At 35.6% G+C, this 19,503-nt stretch overlaps 1 protein-coding gene across 2 annotated transcripts in view; it reads left to right on the top strand.

Annotated features, from left to right (window-relative positions):
• LOC118195968 (uncharacterized) overlaps positions 1–19,503 on the top strand; it is a 77,167-nt gene that overhangs the window by 9,400 nt on the left and 48,264 nt on the right. For both annotated transcript variants that reach the window (XM_035367314.2, XM_035367313.2), the window contains one exon: positions 8,625–8,681. In XM_035367314.2, coding sequence (XP_035223205.1) covers positions 8,625–8,681 — 57 coding nt within the window. The remainder of the gene's footprint in view (positions 1–8,624; positions 8,682–19,503) is intronic.

Here is a 19,503-nt window from a genome sequence, read left to right as displayed (position 1 = left end):
GAGGACTGGCTCTTCTCACAACTGCAGGAATTCTGGAGAGAGGGAATCCTTCGGCTCGTGAAACAGTGGGATATTTGAGCTCAGGCCTCTGGTGATTAGTTCTGAATAAAGACTTCAATATATATCCATATATATATCGTTTCGTAACTTTTCATTTGAACACACCTATTATATACAGACTCATTTTCTGGTTTGGAAGCACTAGCAGATACTGATAAGACTAATATTTTGGTCTAATATGTAAAAACTTTCCGTGTAAAAGTTTAAAAATACATGAAGTGAAAATTAACTGGGTGAAAGACCATCTTGGTGTTATAGGCAATGAGAGGGCCGCCATGCTGGCCCAAGAAGCTGCCATGCGTTCGATATTCAGGCATCAAAAAATAATTGTTATTGGTAAAATCAAGGATTTCTATTATGATTGCTGGTAAAAAAATGGAATATTTCGGAAAAAGCAAAGATTATTTGTTGAATTTTGAAATTTCTAAAAATATGAGAATGATATGTGATTTTGAGTACAATCAAATAATTGCTGGACACGGGCGCTTCCCGGCATACCTAAAAACACTTAATTTGTAAAATAAACCACCATTAACAGTCTCTATATGGACCAACCAAGTGCAACAAGCATGGAACTCCATCCCACAAACTCATGTCTGGCAGACACAATACATGACTGCATTCAAAATTCTGGTGGTTACATCGGTTATTAATGTGCCAGAATTTCACGTTTGAAATGGCTCTTCTTACGCTTACCTGAACCTGTGGTCTTGAAATATTAATCAATTAATGTTACCTAGACAAATGTATTGACAAAATTTCATTACTCTACATTAATTTCTTCTTGGTGCTGGGATTTTTTTTTTCTGTCAGCGCATTAACAGTTTTCAGAGATTTATTATCTCTAAAACAAAGATATGTCATGCTTCTCTATACCTAATTTACTTTTCTCCTTCTACTTATTTATGATAAAATTCACAATCTCTGTTATAATAAGAAAAACAAACTTGCATTTAAAAAAAAAATCAGTTTTTTTTTTTTTTAATTTTTAAATTTTTTTTTATGTGTGAGTGTGTGTGTGTGTCTTCAAGAAATATACCTTAGATAAATTTACTGCATTAAATTATCAATTCAATGCTAAGATTCTAAGGATCCTAAGTTTTACTAACGTTTATTTTATTTTAAATCTTTACTATCACTTCTTATTTTCTACTTCCGGCCAGAATTAAAAACTTTAACTTATTTATGCAAATTTGTCTTGCTAACGCCAAGTACTTAAGTTGTGGCTTTTTGCCAAGCAAGAGAGAGGAAAGAGTTATTGCAAGCCACTTGCCATAGTAGTTTTACTCGGTTGCTGGTTGCCTTCAAGGCCAGAGGTTATATCCTCTTGATAATTTTAAACGTATCGTAGTGTTAGCAGTTCTCTGTAGTACATACGGCTTTTTGTTAATATACTGCCAATCTTGGAGTTAGGCACTTGTTTATTAATCCAATTATTTAATTTAATTAAGTTAATTTAGTTATTTAATTTAATCAAGTTAATTTAATTTAATTAAGTAAATTAGTTAATTAATAATTAAGTTAATTTAGTTAGATTTTTTAGTTAATATTTTTTATATTCTTACGTTCAGACCACAAGTGGTTGGTCTCTGTATTCCGAAGTACCGGAAATCATTGTAAAGAGAGGAAAATAAAGGGTTTCGTATACCCTTCCTGTGTGTATTGTCTACTTCCCAAATTTACTGAACATAGCTTTAGTAAGCTCCCTGTTCCGAGTCAGGACAGTTAATGTTCCCAAAGCAAGTAAGGAGGAACACAGAACCTGATAGTGGCGCCCGACGAAGAAGAATAACCATGGCCGAGTTTCAAGAAGAACCTGTGGTGCCTGCAGAAGGGGCTCAGAATACAGAAATGCCAGCTGCCGCCCTGGAAGGATTTGGGTACATCGTCCAGACCATGCGCGCATCGATGAAACCAGAAGCAACCTTCAATGGAAACTCACCGGTAACCAGTTTTGGGGGAAAATTGGATGACCACTTCATGCTGTATCCAGTCCATGAAATCACCTTAGCTACCAGCGCTTTGAGGGGCCATGCGCTTAATTGGTTCAAATGTATAGGCAGAAACCTCTTGGGTCAAGCGGGAAGCCCCACCTATACTTACGAAAATTTCAAGACTGCCTTAGTAAAAGCCTTCCCTGTCGTAAGAAATCGTTCAAAATTAGAAGCGGAACTCTTCAGCATATACCAGCAACGAATTGAAAATCTCTCAAGCTTTATTTTAAGAAAAATTCACGTCTTTAAACTCTTGTATGGAAGCCGTCCGGATCCTGAGATAATCCAAGTGAATTTGCCGAGGTTACTTCCCCAAGTGCAAGACTTTATTGAATTAAGGAATCCGACTACACTGGAAAAGTTATTTGAGCTAGCAATGCAGTTTGAACGTAGAAGAACGGCGGACATTGAAAGAAGACGGCCAGTATGAGCAACGAAGCCAATTTGGTGCGCCAAGACCACAGCAAAGTCAAGAACACGGCTACGGAAGCAAATCGAATCAGTGGGCAAGGAAACCTGAGTATCCAAAAACAACCGGCGAACGTCGACAGTTCAATAGTAAGCCAGAAAAAGAGTCTGAAGGCCAGCGGAAAAAGAAGGAAGGCATGGAAAGGAAGAAAGAAAATTTAAACTAAAACGTATTTCTGCTGACGGGTGGGTGCGGAAATCCGAAGGCCAAGAAAACCCCTCTTTCTTCTAGTTAAATACAGTTATTGTGAAAAATTTGACTCTTCCAAAGATTGAAGTTTTGGTGAACAACATCCCAGCCACCGCACTCCTGGATACAGGCGCGCAGTGTTCCTGTGTGGCAGAAGATTGTTTTAGGAAGTACTTCCGTAGATACCGAATATATAATTCGGATAATACGACAGTGTTAGCTGCGCAGGGAGAAAGATGCAAATGCATAGGTAAAATACCATTATATATTCGCATTAAGGACGAGCAAGTAAAGATCATGTTTTCTTATCGTAAAAAATTTACAAGCACATGTCATTTTAGGGATAGATTTTCTTTCAGAGGCAGAAGCAACGCTGGATTTCAACCAAGCGTCCCTTAAGCTGACCATGCAACCAGTTCTGGAAGAAAAAAGAGAACCACCCACATTAATCCTCAACCACCTGCCTAAGGGAGAGCAACAAAAAATTCGACATGTGGTAAGTGAATTTGCTTCGTTATTTAGTGGTATTCCCGGATTTACTCAAGTTACTAACCATAGTATCGACACAGGAGATTCACTGCCAGTTCGCCACAAACCGTATCGGTACAATAGGAATAAAGAAAAAATTATAGAGTGGCACATTCGAGATATGTTACGTAAAAAGATCATAACGCCCATCTCAAGTAGTTATGCTAGCCCGGTTGTGTTATGTAAGAAAAATAATGACTATTCAGTAACACATCCGAAAAGGTGGCGTTTTGCAATTGACTATCGTAAATTAAACTCCATGACTAAATATCCGGTATATCCGTTACCTATTATTGAAGAAATTTTAAGGAACATAACTTCTACGAAATATATGACTACGTTAGACTTAACGACTGGTTATTTTCAAATAGGTGTTAAACCAGAAGATGTGCCTAAGAGTGCTTTTATAACCAAGTCTGGCACTTATGCATTCTTGCGTATGCCGTTTGGCCTTTCAGGGGCACCGGCAACATTTCAGCGATGTATGGACATTGTGCTAAGGCCTGTTCTAGGAAAGACCACATTTATCTATTTAGACGATATCATTATTACTAGTGATAATCTGGACCAACATGTACAGGATTTAAGACAGGTGTTTTCATTATTAAATGAGGCCGGTCTAAAAGTTAATGTCGAAAAGTGCAAATTTGCAGCCCCTGAAATTAAAATACTTAGGTTACAAAATATCTCACAAAGGAATCGAGACGGATGAATCAAAAATAATCGCTGTGCAAAAGTATCCGCCGCCAAACACGGCGAAGAAGCTCTCTTCTTTTCTAGGACTTTTTTCATATTATAGGTCCTTTATAAAAGATTTTGCAGCTATTGCTGAACCATTGTTAAAATTAAAAAGGAAAGAGGCAAGATTCTCGTGGACGGCCGAAGCCAATAGTGCTTTCGAAAAATTAAAGCAAGCATTAACGCAAGCCCCTGTTTTGAAATTTCCTGAAAACGATGAGAATCTAGAAATTTCAGCGGATGCTTCGAATTATGCGGTAGGAGCTGTACTTTCGCAAAATCAGCAGCCCGTGGCATTTTTAGTAGAACTTTAAATCAAACACAAAGAAATTATTCCGCGACTGAGAGAGAGGCACTTGCAATTCTGTTAGCAGTGCAAAAGTTCCGAGTCTGTTTTGGAAAGGCGCCAATAACAGTATACTCTGATCATGCGGCGGTAACTAGATTGTACTCAGGGAAAAATTTATCCCCAAGGTTAATAAGATGGGCACTCAAGCTGCAAGAATATAATCTGGTAATCAAGCATACCCCCGGAAAGGAAAATATGGTAGCAGATGCCCTATCAAGAATTAAAATTGACGAAGAAGGTAATGCCGTAAAGGTGGCAATGCTTACAGCATGTACAATAAATTCCCGAGAAACTGTAATAACCGAATTGGGTAAGGATCCTGAGTTTGGAAGTATTTATGAGTATTTAAAGGATCCTGAAAATTTTAGCCACCAAGATATTGTGGCGATAAGAAATAGGGCGGCCCATTACGAACTAATAGCTGGTCTACTATTTTATACAAAAACTACGAATTGCAACAACGAATTTCGACCTGTTTTCCCAGCTAGTCTTAGATTAAAGTTACACGACTCCGCTTTAGCTTCTCATGCTGGTATTCGAAAAACCATCCAACGCGTACGCGAAGCAGTTTATTTTCCTGAGCTGCAAAATTTAACAAGGACGTATGTCCAGTCCTGCCTAACATGTCAAGCAGTTAATTATATTAATTTCCGCCCGGCCGGGTTTCTAAATAGCATTAAATCCGAATTTCCAAATGAAATAATTGACATCGATTTATTAGGCCCTTTCCCCAAAAGTTAAATAAAAGTTAAATAAAAGTTAAATAAAGTTAAATAAAAGTCGGTATCTCCTTGTTATGGTTGATCATTTTAGTAAGTGGACCGAACTTGTTCCCTTAAAACGAGCCTCCGCGAAATTAGTTACTGATTCTATTTTAAACAAATATATTTTAAAATACGGGGCGCCCCTAAAAGTTATATCGGATAATGGTCCTCAATTTGTAAGTAATATATTTGAAGACATGTGCCAAAAACTGGGCATACGTCATTTAAAAATGGTCCCGTATCGGCCGCAATCAAATATAGCGGAACGGGTCAATAGAAATATAGTGAAAATTATCCGTAGTTATGTTAAAAATTTTCATAAAAGCTGGGATAACTATGTCAATGAATTTGCTTTCGCCCTTAGGACCGCAAAACATGATACGACGGGCAAAACTCCTGCTGAGTTATTTTTAGGCAGAAAGATTATAACGCCGTTAGATAAATTATTTTATGTTCAACAAAGAGCCCCAGAATTTAAAATGGGCGATATAGAAAAATTAATTAAAGAAGCAAAAAAGAACACTGAGGTAGCACAAAGAAAACAGAAGCTCTATTATGATATGAAAAGACGGGGAGTAACTTATAAAGTAGGGGATGAAGTGTTAAAAATTAAGCATTCACTTTCTTCAGCACCAGAAGATAAAACTGCCAAATTTTATCCACGATTTGAAGGACCATATGTCATAGAAAAAGTAACTCAGGCTGTAGTGGTGTTAAAAGCCAGGAATGGTGAAACCTGCACCACAAACGTTGACCAGATAAAACCATTTTATAATCGTAATAAAATGCCAATATTTCAAGATCTTTTGCAGGATCCGGCATGGCAGAATCTCCAGAGGTGGACAACGACAATCACAAGGGCAAGCCATTAGTAGACAGGAGCAATATAAAAGAAAGTTCCCCCGTTGGAAAACTGAAGGTAACAAGAAAAAGAAGCCGTTCCACCAACCAGAAAAGAGAGAGCACGACCACCCCCAGAATGAAGAAGGGAGAAGTACGACGGGTGCAAAGATAGCGAGGAGAAATAACGGCAACTATAACCCGGCTCCAAAACGGAAGATCTACCCATCGGATAGGAGTCTACGCAGCAAATGTCGACGAATGGATAAAGGAAGACCAGCTGCAGATGCAAAGAAGCAAGAAAAATTTTAACAGCCAGCAACGAGATCCAAGCAGGAACGAGAGAGAGTTGTCCCGGTTCTGCCAAGACCAGCTGCCATCAAACGGCCGAGACCACAGGCAGAGGCTAAAAAAAAGGTCTTCAAGGGTGACCAAACTGGAAGGAAAAGAAAGCTCATGGAGGAAGGGACTGAAGGGCGAACCCGCACAAGAAGGAAGATAAACCAAACCGTAGTCTTCGCTACCTTCCAGGACTGGGCAGAAAAAAAGATGTCCGAATATCACAAAGATAAGTAAAACTTTAAGTTAGTTTGAAACCTTAAGTTAATTTTTCATTCTTACTGCAAGTGGCAGAATTCAAGACGTTTTACCTCATGTGAGGTCTACCTTTATCGCCAAAAAGGCGAGAAATGAGTTGTTACCTATTTTGGTATTATGTTTTTCAATTACTCTCGAGTAAAACTAAAATTAATGTATAATGTGTAAATACTTGAATATTGTAAAAGCATTGATAATCTTTGAGAAAAGTACCTTAAGAAAAGTGAAAAAGTTATTGTATAAAATTTTATTTAAAAGATTCTGGCAAGAAAGAAGTTTTAGTCTGAAAGACTTTTGAAATGTAGTATTTCAATGTAGAAGAATTGGCACTTGCTTGGAAAAGAATAGAAGTTAACAATGTACTACTAATGTATGTTTTAAAATGCGTAAAATTAACGGCATGTTAATATGTCCTTATATACAATGTGAACTGTTATTTTAAACGTTAAGAAATACTGTGATATGTTAAAAGTGAAAGTAATGCCAAAAATTTTAACTTATTCGTGTGATTGTAAAAAGAGCAAATTATTGTGAATATGTGTTAAAGGTTGAATGAATGTAGTTAGGCTCTCTGACGCTACACTTCAGAGTTAGCCACTTTTCAGAATAGTACCTCAGGGTTTAGAGATGAATATAAGGTGTGTTCTGAGGTCTTGTTATGTTGAATTTTAACACGTTAGTGTTTTGATTGCAGGCGGTAGTGTTGAACACTTGTAAATAGACACGCTCGTGTTTGGTGTTTTTCTTTTCAACACATGTCAGAGAGCACGGGGAGATAATTAAATAACGTCATGAATGAAATAAGAATTTTAAAAGAGAAATATAAATATTCATGTTACTTGCCATTTGATTGTGTAACATTTCATTAAACTAGTTTTCCTTCCAGATCTCTGGAAGGAACCAGATTTCAACTAAGAAACTCCTGTTTATAGATGCAGTACGGATTAAAATTACTTGTCCATGGAGTTGATAATGTAAAAACGACTTTTTAATTTCTAGTTTCTAGAGAGAAATGTTTGTAAAAGATTGGCCTCGCGTTAGATTCTAGAGCGAAAAGTTTTCAACAAGGTCGCTTTAGACCTCAGTTTCAAACTAATTAACTCTGGCGGGAAGTATGTAAGGATCCTAAGTTTTACTAACGTTTATCTTATTTTAAATCTTTACTATCACTTCTTACTTTCTACTTCCGGCCAGAATTAGAAGCTTTAACTTATTTATGCAAATTTGTCTTGCTAACGCCAAGTACTTAAGTTGTGGCTTTTTGCCAAGCAAGAGAGAGGAAAGAGTTATTGCAAGCCACTTGCCATAGTAGTTTTACTCGGTTGCTGGTTGCCTTCAAGGCCAGAGGTTTAGTCCTCTTGATAATTTCAAACGTATCGTAGTTTTAGCAGCTCTCTGTACTATATACGGATTTTGTTAAATAACGGCCAATCTTAAAGTTAGGCACTTGTATATTAATCCAAAGTTAGTTTTAGTTAGTAGTTTTATATTCTTACGTTCAGACAAGTGGTTGGTCTCTGTATTCCGAAGTTCCGGAAATCTCTGTAAAGATAGAAAAATAAAGGGTTTCGTATACCCTTTCTGTGTGTATTGTCTACTTCACAATTTATTGAACATAGCTTGAGTAAGCTCCCTGTTCCGAGTCAGGACAGTTCATGTTTCCAAGGCAAGTAAAGAGGAACACAAGTCCTGATAAGATATATACTCACCGTAAATAAAATTTTAAGGAGATATTCTCCGCTTTGTTACAGAAGAAAATTACGTGTTTTTTAAATTCCTACTATTAGATCACACTCTCCTTGTATCTTGTTCAAATTTTCAGTCGTTAATAAAACACTTTTTGTTCATCCACTCAAGTTCAAATACATTTTTCTAAACTTGTAGTGGATTACTTGATGTTAGTACAGTTTTTTCACATATTAAATTGTTTTTAATTTTTAATTAAAAAAAATTGTATTTTAAAAATTTGTTTGTATTCGATTTTTTTTTCTTTTTTTCTTTTTTCTTTTATTATTTTAAAAATTTTTCTTCGTTGACCTAAGTAGAAATTGACTTAATTTTTTAATTTTTTTTTATATTACTTGCTATCTTTACAGGCTGAAGTCATTGTCAACGGTCGAAAACTAAAGACCTTTCCAGCTGTCAAGAAACAGGTATTTATTTCTATAGGTATCTCATACAATATCAAAAATCTTCACTTTCCCTTAAAAATTGTGTAATAAGTTATAAGATAGTACATAATTCAATAAAATACTAAATTATGTTATGAATTTTGAGGTTTTTCAATGATTTTATTCGGAGAAGATTACTCAACTGGAATGCGGTTAATCATTACATTTTTGGATTACTATAAAGATATTTGAATTTTGAATTATTACAAAGATAATTGTTTAAGAATTATGTACTATTTTAAGAATGAAGTAAAGATAAAAAAATAATGAAGTAATTTTGAATAGTAGTATAGAAATTTATATAAAATTTTGTTTTGAATTAAAATATATTATAAATAAATTAATATTGAATAACAGTTCAAAAACTGAGGTCCATTTTTACCTCTGCACAATTATTCCTTTTACCTTCCTCATGCAAGATAAATATGAAAGCTCCTGTATTATGTAAAAATTCAATTTTTCCTATAGAATGATAATAATAGTAATTCTAAAGCATCACAAACATGCTCGATAGTATTCAGATCTGGTAATCTAGGATGACTACTCCATGCGCTGAATTGTTTGCTGCTGTAGATAATCATCCACGATGCGAGCTATGTGCGATCTAGCGTTGTCGTCCTGTAGCAGGAAAGTATTACCTATTGCCCCAGCATTAGAAAGCACTATCATTTCTACCGTATCATTTCTTCATAGGGGCCCACCAGCGGCCGAGCGCTGAAATCGTTGAGCACTGGTAGTTTGGTCCGAGTTTCGAATCCTGTGAACGAGCTGGATGCATGGGCGTTTTCGTGGTTTTTCACCATGTGTAATGTGTATATGAGCCAGTTTCCCTTAGAAAGTCCTCTAGGAAGGCATCCCTGCCCTTAGGCAGATAGTCCTTGAGTCTTTGTCGTAATCACATAAAACAAAAAAACCATTTCTTCATAGGTCAAAGAGACACGATCTAATACTCATCTCAGTAGTTTGTTAAGAATACCTTTTAGCCTTTCCCATCAATAACTCTACCCCGAGACAGTCGGAGAACTGAATTTCCAATTGATATGATTCCAAGCTAAACCTCTTAATAAATATGAAGCGAGATTATAATTTGACCCAAAATTGCAATAAATAATTTTACATCGTCCTCTACGGACAATAAACCTTTTGGAAAGTTTGTAACAAGCTGTCTGTTATAAGAGAGGTGATTGACTTGAAAATGGACCGTTCTATAAACAGCGCAAGGAAATATACATACCTTAATCTTTACATCCTCTCTCAGAAGTTACAGGTCAGCCACAGCAGTTCCACAAATTTCCAACTACTGCAATCCGTCCTTCAGAGAAAGGTGCAGCGAAAATATCAAATCCCTTTGAATTGATTATTTTTAGAGTAATGCAGCTTAAACACCATGGATCTTATTGTTTTCTTGCATTCAGAATCGAAAATTTTTCTCTTAAGATGTTAATTAACATTTGCGTACAGTCGGATTCATTATTCATATGATAAGAAGACATCAGACATTTTAAAGCTTCGCGTTGAGATGAGAAAACCATAGACATTTTAAAGCTTCGTGTTCAGATGGCAAAATCATTGACATTCTAGAATCTTTTGTATCTTAATTTTGTATGTAAAAGAAAGCCTAATTTTTCAGTTTAATTCCGTTTTTGTGTCTGAATATCTCCAGCGTTTCCAGTTTCTCATCTCGCTCATTTACAAAACAATTTTCTTGAATTTTTTTGAATACTTTCCTTTCAGAGTTTAGAATTTTTTTGAGGGTCAAGGCGACCATGTTTTCTCTTAGTTTTAAGTGGATAGCAAATGAAAGCAAATCTATGGATACATGGTACGAGGTTAATTATCTAGTTGAAGTCAAACAAATATCGATATAACCAATCTCAATCAATAGCTGAGTATGCTGAAACTAAATACTTTGGAAAGGACGATACCACGCTCTTTTTGTTTTCTATATCAACTTCTTTTTCATCAAAAATAACACGATTAGTGGACCAGTTTCCTGAAGGTAAGTACAGACAACTTGGTTCTTCTCACTGTTTGGATTTTAGTAAATGTTGAACCCAACACCCTCTAGTTGTTAGATCTGTATGATTTATCATGCTTAATACATGTCTCCATGAGTTCTTATTTGTTAAATATTTGATTTCCTTCAGTCTGTTTTGAATAAGGACTCTCCACACCTCCTTTTTTTTTTTTTTTTTTTTGAGTACAAGTTGAGACAATGGAAGAATCTGCTCAAAAATAAGCATCTTTACGATGTATATAACAAAAAATTGTTGTTGAAAGATGAGTATAAATAGCCGCTGCAAGCAATTTGAGCCTCACGTTGGTGATTTAATCTTTAACATTTGACCCAGCTGTACTTCTGACTTATAACAACTAGACTCAAGCGTAATCTATAGTCTCTATTCTGATAAAGACAGCATAGCATAAGCATGCTTGCTAGCGTCACAGAAGAAATGCAGTGAAGAATTTTCACTGCGGTTCCTCGCACCAAGAAGCTTGGGAAAACGTATATTATCAAGATAAACGCGTTTTTAGTGTTTGAATCAATTCCTTCACCCGAAGCTATTCTCATCTTCCATTTTCTTGAAGCAGCAGCTTAGGTATTAGAACAACTGGGCAAATGACCCCTACAGGATCACACAATCTACAAGCAGCAGACAAGATTACTCTTTTAACCATCTTTTCAAAGTGTAGTTCTTTTATATTTCTGGCGTTTCTGCGCAAAGTTTCAGACTTCCTGTTCCAAATCATACCTAAAACATTTGAACCAGATGGAGCTGCTGCATCAGAACTTCCACTTTCTAAGCTCAAATTTTATTTCTGGAAAATCAAGCTTACGTTTTAATGAACAGATTAATTTCAAGTTTACCTTTATCATTAATGCAGTTATCTACAAAAGAACTGTCCAGAAGCTTTTCAATTACACACAATCGATAGAATGATTTTTCCAGCTTGAATTTGTTCTAACAGTTTGGTAAAACCTAATAAAAATAGCTCATAAAAGCTCCAAAAATTTCTCTTCAATGTTTTTATACGTTTAGTTCACCATAAATAGCTTTCAAAATAAATTTTAGATAGATTATTTGGAGCGTTGTAAACACTTGTCAAAGTATTTGGAATTATTTCAAAGAAATTTGGACCCTTTTCTAAGCAATCGTTGATACGATGTGGTAGATAAAATTCCTAAACTTGATGTTCATCCATAATTTATTTTATTATTCCATCTCTTAATCACTCATTGAAAGCTTCTTCGTAAGTATCATATAAAAACTCAAATGTGAGAAGTTGTAGTTATATTCAACATTTTCAAAGATAAGATAGGTAGTAGTCGTCTGCTAGAGGAGGAATGTCCTCTAGGCATGATAAATGTACCACAAAACGATTATTCTAGACTTTGAGGGTCTTTAATGTTGCATGGCGGCTTCATCTAACTAAAATTAAGTTTTCTTAATTGCATGTAACAAATACCTGTGTGCATTTAGATAACTTCCTGTTTTCTTGGAAACGAACTCTGGTATCCATCGAGGCTGGTGAAAGTGATTAAGAAAATACTCATTAAGGACAACCCTTTTGTTGTTGACTCATCTTCTAGGTCAAAAAAGGTAGCTTTTGCCTGAGAAATTCGGAGAGAGAAAGATGCATAGCGCGTCAGGAAAATTGTATTTTCCCTTCTGTAATGCACTTTTAATTAACCAAGAAAAGTAATGTACTTTTTAATCAACCAAGAAAACCTATGTTTTTTATATAAATCTAAAGAAAATGGTATTAATTTTTTCCTCCCGGAAGCTGGGTGACGTTACAGCTTAAATTTATTGGCGGCAGCGCTACAATATGAAATCTACAGAAGCAGTTTTAGTTTGTCAATCAAAAGAGAATTCTTGTATTTTACTCTAAAGAGACTCCGAGAATTAGTCCGAGTAAAGAAGAGGAGCGCCAGGCTCCGAAATACAGTTCATCTTAAGTTTGGGGGACCGGTCAATGTCCGAAGATATTCAACATCGTTAAGTTTGGTAGGATCGCCTCTGTCTGTAAATGTGTTAGTGAAGAGGAAAGGACAGTCAGGCTTAGAAATTCAACTCATCTTAAGTTCTGCGAGAAAGATCTTGAGCATCGTTAAGTCTGGTAGGACCGTCATTGTCCATAAATACTTTAAAGAAGAGAAGAGGTCCGTCAGGCTCGAAATTCAGCTCATTTCAAGTTTTACGGGATGGTCCAAAGATAGCATAGCATTTAAGTGTGGGACCAGCAGTGTCTGAAAAGTATGCGTGTCGTTAGAAGTGTAGGCATCAGCATCCATAAAAATTCAGAAATACAGCACCTTCATGTTCCAGGTCAACCAAGGCACCAAATCTAAGCAGTTAAGTACCTTGGATTTTTTATATTGAGGCACTGAAGTAATTTAATTTGAATTATTTCTGCAATTTAATTTATAAAGCTTACGTAACTATTTTATTAGTCGTCTTTGTTTTCGGTAAATCTTAAAGAAATGTGTTGCTTTGGTTGTTTATTTCAAATGAGAAAGTAATCTATTTCAAAAATTTGTATTTGTATTAATAGATCTTTCAATATCTGAAACGTTGATGAGTTCTGCTGAGACTAAGCGTATATAGTGTAAGAGAGAAATATTTATTAAAATTCTGAAGGTTCTAAATTTTACCTGGTATTTTGACATATCATTTCTAAGTCGTCTTGAATGTTTTAAATATTAGAATTTTAAGAAGTATAAAACATTAGTTTGTAGTTTGTGTAAGAATTACAAGAACTGAAAAATTTTCAATTGAACGTGTTCAAGGAAAAGATTAGAAACCCCTAGTATCTTATGTTTAAACTGTAGTTATATCGATATCTAGTTATGAGCATTTATATATTTGTTTTTAATTTAGCTTTGAATGCATGCTTTAATATACCTATTTTGATGATCCTAAAAAATTTTGATCATCTGATTGTAAAGTATGTAGTATTATCATAAATCGTCAAGTTGGCAATTTACAACTGATTTCATCATGTGCATATTATAGCATAAATTGTCTTGAATTTGTGTTTTAGTTCAGTTGAAAATTTAGCCAAAAAAATCAAGGGTTTAATTTTACTTCTCACAATTGAAATTGCTATTCGTTTAAATATATACATCACAACAAAAATTTCGTGCAATGAATTCAAAATTTCGGTCTGCTTCGAAAACTAAGTAGTTTTGTTTCTAACCATAATGAAGATTTAGCAGCGCCATGAATTTGTAATGAGGAAAAAGTTCAACCATTTATTGACGAAGAGCACAAACGTATTATAACAGGAAATTTAGACATTATTCAAGATGAAGTGATTACACTGCTTATGACAAAATGAGCCAAGTTAGACCTATTAAATTCATTTATAAATTACATTGCATAGAAAATCTTTCTACACATATTGATAATTTCATCTTGAAAGTAATTTCTCAACTAAGTATACCTTCACGTCTATTTAAAGAATGGAAGAATGAGATTATTATTCAAAGCAAAACGAAAATTGAAAACATAGCTGGATTAAGGATTTAAAGGAATTAATAACTGGAAAAATTTACTTCTGAAGTTTAGACAATTAAAAAAGCAATTCACCATTACAAATATTGATAAAGCTAGAATAATTTCAGTATGTTATGAAAAAAATTCTACACGTCTATAATTGAAAATGAACTGAACAATTTTTCTATAGTCTCTGCAAAAATAAAGAAAGAACTGTTATTAACAAAATTTCTGCTTTTCACAAAAAAATGGAGAAATTCTCTTTTCATTGCAAATAAGAATCTTTATGCCTGAGCAAAATTTCAAAAAAGTCAAATTTATATTTATTGCCAATAGTGCTAGAAACTTCAAGAAGAATTTTGATAATGTTTTACCAATCTACTTAAAACTACTTGTAATATAGTTTTTGAACAAGTTAAAACTGACAAAACATTCTGTTGGATTATTTACGGCAACTTGAAAATCATTGAAGAAGTCTTAAAATTTACAATATTAACTTTAAAAACCTCTACACGTCTTCACCACTCAAAGAAATCTACGAAAGTCTTTTATAATTCCCGATTTTTTCCCCTCAAATACTTAATATCTTGGATTTAACAACAGGGAAAGAACTTCTACATCTTTCGCTTTACAATAACTACATTAAATATTCAAAATTTCTTTATCTGTATACACAAGGAATTCCAAAGGGAAATTCATACTCAAATCATCTTTGTAACTTATTTCTAAAGAATTCAAATTCCTAAAGAGTATTTCTGAAGACTATTTCAATAAATTTGAACACACTTATAGATATATTGATGACATTATTACTTTCGACAATTATAATCTCATCGAAAATACCAACATCTACTCAAACTGTTGTGGGGTAGAGGACAAAACCGCTACACAAACCCCGGGTGGTAATACAGTGTTGAAATGAACTTCTAACTCAAGTTCTGAATTTTAATAAATAAAAAAACATTAACATTTGCGGTTGATGACTGTGTGGAACTTGGATATATTCCGTCCTGTAATTTCAGAAATTTGTTAAATAAGAATACGGACCATCAACAGCATATACGAGGAGAGATAGTTCTAGAAGGCCAATATGCCCATGGCTCCCACAGGAAAGTCCTGGCTCTTCTCAGAAAAACCACCTTCCTTTCTCGCTGCTAAAACTTTAATCACTTTCGCTGTCGTAACCTCCGCTGAACTCCTGGGGGGACTCCTCTCCTGATCTGTAACAAAGGTATCCATATTTCGAAACCGATGAAACACTTCTTTTTATCTCGGCCCAAGGCCCAAGGCGATATTTTCCGGAGTACATTTGCAACTTAATGCAATTACCTCCATAACTTCGTTAAGAAAACTGAAGTAATTAAGAAAGAGCAATGACTAAAGGGTATCGAACAAAACCGTAAGGGGTTAAACGAAGAATAGTTGGATAAGGAGTCCACACTAGGGACGAAAAATTTCTTTCAGCTTTCAACTTGTTTTGCAAGATTGAAAGTGAGAGGGGAGATAATTAAGGCTTTTATCTCGGGGACCGTTGGAGTGACCTTCGAGGCTGCAACCGAAATCATTTAAAAAGGTACATCGTTGTAACATGATTTCTCTTCTTGTACGAAAGAGGTACCATAGTATTCGGAATTCAGTCATCTTGGGAAAACTTGACAAAGAACATCTATGTGACCTTATCTCAACTCCTTCCCTCATAGACGAATTTCTCTAAACTGAAAATTCTCAGTATTTATCACTGCTTTCAGAACAAAAGTGGTAACCATTTAAGTGATAACAGAGAAGCAGTTACTTCACTTATTCTTAGATTACACGATCTTGCGACAGATAACATTGAAGCAAAAATACAACAAAAAGATTTGAACTGCTGCCATGGTCTGCCTGATACAAGGTACTTTACTCAGTTTTGGAGACTAAGAATTCTTAATTCCCACTTCAAAACTGAGCCTTACCCAAATTTTACAAAATGCTAATACTTAGGATAAAAACATTTGATTCTGACGATTTTGAAAAGGAAACACACGATGCTAACAATTTTTATTTTGAAATAGTATAATGCAAAAAATACTACAAATACCTTTTACATTTGTCATTTTCCTCGAACCTATCCGCGTTGGACCAGCCAAGGGATAAGGAATATCAACTTCACCGTCGATATCCTCCATGACCACCTCCATCATCAGATTTACAATCTCGGGCTCTGATGATAGGGTTTCATCAAATTCGCATGATAAATGGTATCACTCTTATGCTTACATCGAACCTTGAATCTCTACGGTATAGTTGGTTTCGGACATCACTTTAGTTGCCTTCCGTGGCCCTATCCAGTTTACTGCCATTTTGTGAGGTTTAGACGTCGCTAAAACAAGCACGAAATCTCCGACCTTAAATCATCTCGTAACAGCGTTGCGACCATATCATCAAGTTTCATTTTACTCTGACATCTTTTCATCCTCTCTACAGCCAGCTCCTGATATTTCTTTAATCTGTTTACCAAGTCTAAAACATACTCGACCACTGTGGGGTCTGAACGTTCTTCCTCTAGCCAATTTTCGGACACGATCATTTGGGGCGTTCTCAAATTTTTCCTGTGTACTAACTCACAGAGACTAAAACCTGTGCTCTCACGGCTGACAGTTCTGAGGGCCAACAAAGCACAGGGCAAACACTCTTCCCTGTCTTTCTCGCTTTCCAAGCACAAAGCCTTCAAAATGATATGCAACCTTTCAACAGAATTGCTTTGAGGATGACAAACTGAAACATGATACAATAATTCAGTGAATTAGTATTTATTCGGCGTGTTATTGTGTCTTAATGATACACTAATTCTGAACTTGACTAAAACGAAAATGTCAGTTCACTAGTAAACGATCTACCCAAATCACACTGAATAGGGTAACCAGATCTAGAAAAGATTTGTATTAAAGCTTGAATTACACACTTAGAGCTTAAATTCTTTACAGAAATGGCATTTGGATATTTGGATGTAATACAAATTGACATAATTAAGTATTTATTTTCACGTGAACTCAGAAGTCCTACTGCGTCAATATTTAATCTGCTATACACTTCTGATATAACGGGCACAATTTTCATTGGAGCTTTCTTTTTTATCCCTATTGGGAACTACACGCTGATGACAAATATCACACGTCTCACAAATTCTTCAATTTCCTGGTAACAATTAGGGCAGAAATAGTGTGTCAAAACTCTATCCTTGGTTTTGGTTACCCCTAAATGACCAGCGATTTCCTCGTGGCATAACTTCAAGATCCCTTTCCTAAAAACAAGAGACACACAGAAGCTTATCTTCCCCTTTCTTAGAACCTGCCACTCTGACCAGCTTCCCCTTTACAATTCTAATTTTTTTTTCTTCGCTTTCCCTTTCGCTTTCCCTTTTCTTCCACAGGGCCGCTAAACTAGTGCATGGCTTTTGTGCTTCCGCGAATTCTGCTGGCGAAATATCCGCAAGGATAGACCTTTCTTCTGAAACTGATGACTGGAATTTCAATGAACTCCTCCGTATTACCTGTTGACTTCCCTTCTTCCGAAATCTCATTATTCACAACACTTTCACTTCCTATCTCTTCTTCACCTTCCGATCTGGAATTCTTCCGCACCCACTCCCTCTAAACTCCTGCGCGTTCGCGCTTGTCTACGGGTTTCCACAACATTCAAGAAAAACCAGTTGTTACCTAATTCCCTCTATCAACTGCGCAGTTTTATTTCCTAACAAATAGTGCTCTTTATCTAACTTCACCGGAGTAACAGCTGCCTTTGTGCTGCCCACACCAAATTTACCTTCAATGGTGACTTTCGCCAAAGGTAAACATTTACATTCTGTGTCCAAAAGCTATTTCACCCACACATTACTCAAGTCATTTGTATTAATCCAAGTACTAATGCCATAGGTCTATTCCAGGTCCAGTTTCTCTCTCTACCCCATTAATTACTTGTTTTCTTGAAATATGGCTCAAAATACTTCGCTAAAATCTCCGTTCCTAAGTTATTCACAAGATTAGCCTTATTTTTTTCCAGCGATGGGCAGTTAGGTCGGATATGCCCATCTTTTCCATATTGGTAACGCCTTATTTTCCGCTGTTTCTCGAAACCTGCTTCTTTGAAAGCCTGCTCTTTTTTAGAAGCCTCCACTTTTCTGTGCTCCTCCGAGTTAATTCTTTGATGACCGCTACTTTTCTGATTATCGCTACCATTGGAATTTACATACCGCTTTCTAGTTATCTCAAATGGCTTCTTAAAACCCGCTCTCTGCTCTAATCTCCTCGTATCTCTTCGCAAAGCCTCATACCTGTCGCATTTCTCTGCTAAAACAGAAACTGTTTTAAATTCTTCCTAATTGTCTAAGTAGTGCTCTCTTATTTCTAGAGGGACTCGCCGCTTAATTTGCTCGATGAGCATACGTTACTTAAGGCATCAAAATCTTAAACTTCCACCAAATCCAATGAATCCTCTAAATAAACTCTTAATTCATGCACTAAATCCACCCACAATAGCCTATTCTTTCTAGAATGCTCTTCAAATTTTGTTTTAGAGCCAAAGAACTAAGTTTGAATCTATGCATGAGTAATTTCTTAACATGCTGATAATCATTCTTTTACCTGCTGTTTCTTTCACAGTCAACTGAGCTACATCATGAGGTAATAAAGGAATTAATTGCGAGACCCAATTAATATCAACGTTTTCTTTTTGAGCTGTTTCTCAAATAGCATAAGAAATAATGAAATATTTATATTACTCAGTTCGAAACGCGGTACTAGAACTTTCAAATGAATCCCTTTTCCTCTAGATTGTTTAACTGTCGAAACCCTGGAAGCTAAGCTATTAGTCTCAACCACATTCATTAATCTTAACTTCTCCAATTCGGAAGCTCGCTCACGTTCCTACTCTGCTCTTTCCTGTTCGCGTTCCCGCTTTGCTCTCTTCTGTTCGCATTTCCGTTCCGCTCTCTCTTGTTCCGCCATTTTTTCTAACCTTTGCTGATTAGCCATTTTTTCCTAATTTTTGCTCCTCAGTCGCAGTCCAAATTCTCGCCGCGTATTCTTTCGCCGCTTCCTCATCATAATCCTCGGCATTAAGAATAGCTTGCCTGATTTCACTCACTTTATTTGCCTGAGACGCATTGTATCAAATTCCTCGGGTAACTCTAATAGAAGAGCTTTAGCAAATTTCCTAATAAACTCAGTCATTATGAAAAACAAAAGTTAAGAAAAATAACCTACACCAAAATAAAAAATAGGTATATTTCTCCAAAATTGAGTAATTCCCTAATACTTCCGAACACT

Source organism: Stegodyphus dumicola, chromosome 1 (assembly GCF_044657685.1).
Source record: "Stegodyphus dumicola isolate Sdum_Otavi_A_Nest chromosome 1, ASM4465768v1".
Taxonomy (NCBI): Eukaryota; Metazoa; Arthropoda; class Arachnida; order Araneae; family Eresidae; genus Stegodyphus; species Stegodyphus dumicola.
Note: the sequence above shows the minus strand (reverse complement) of the source record. Positions and strands in the feature narration are given on the sequence as shown.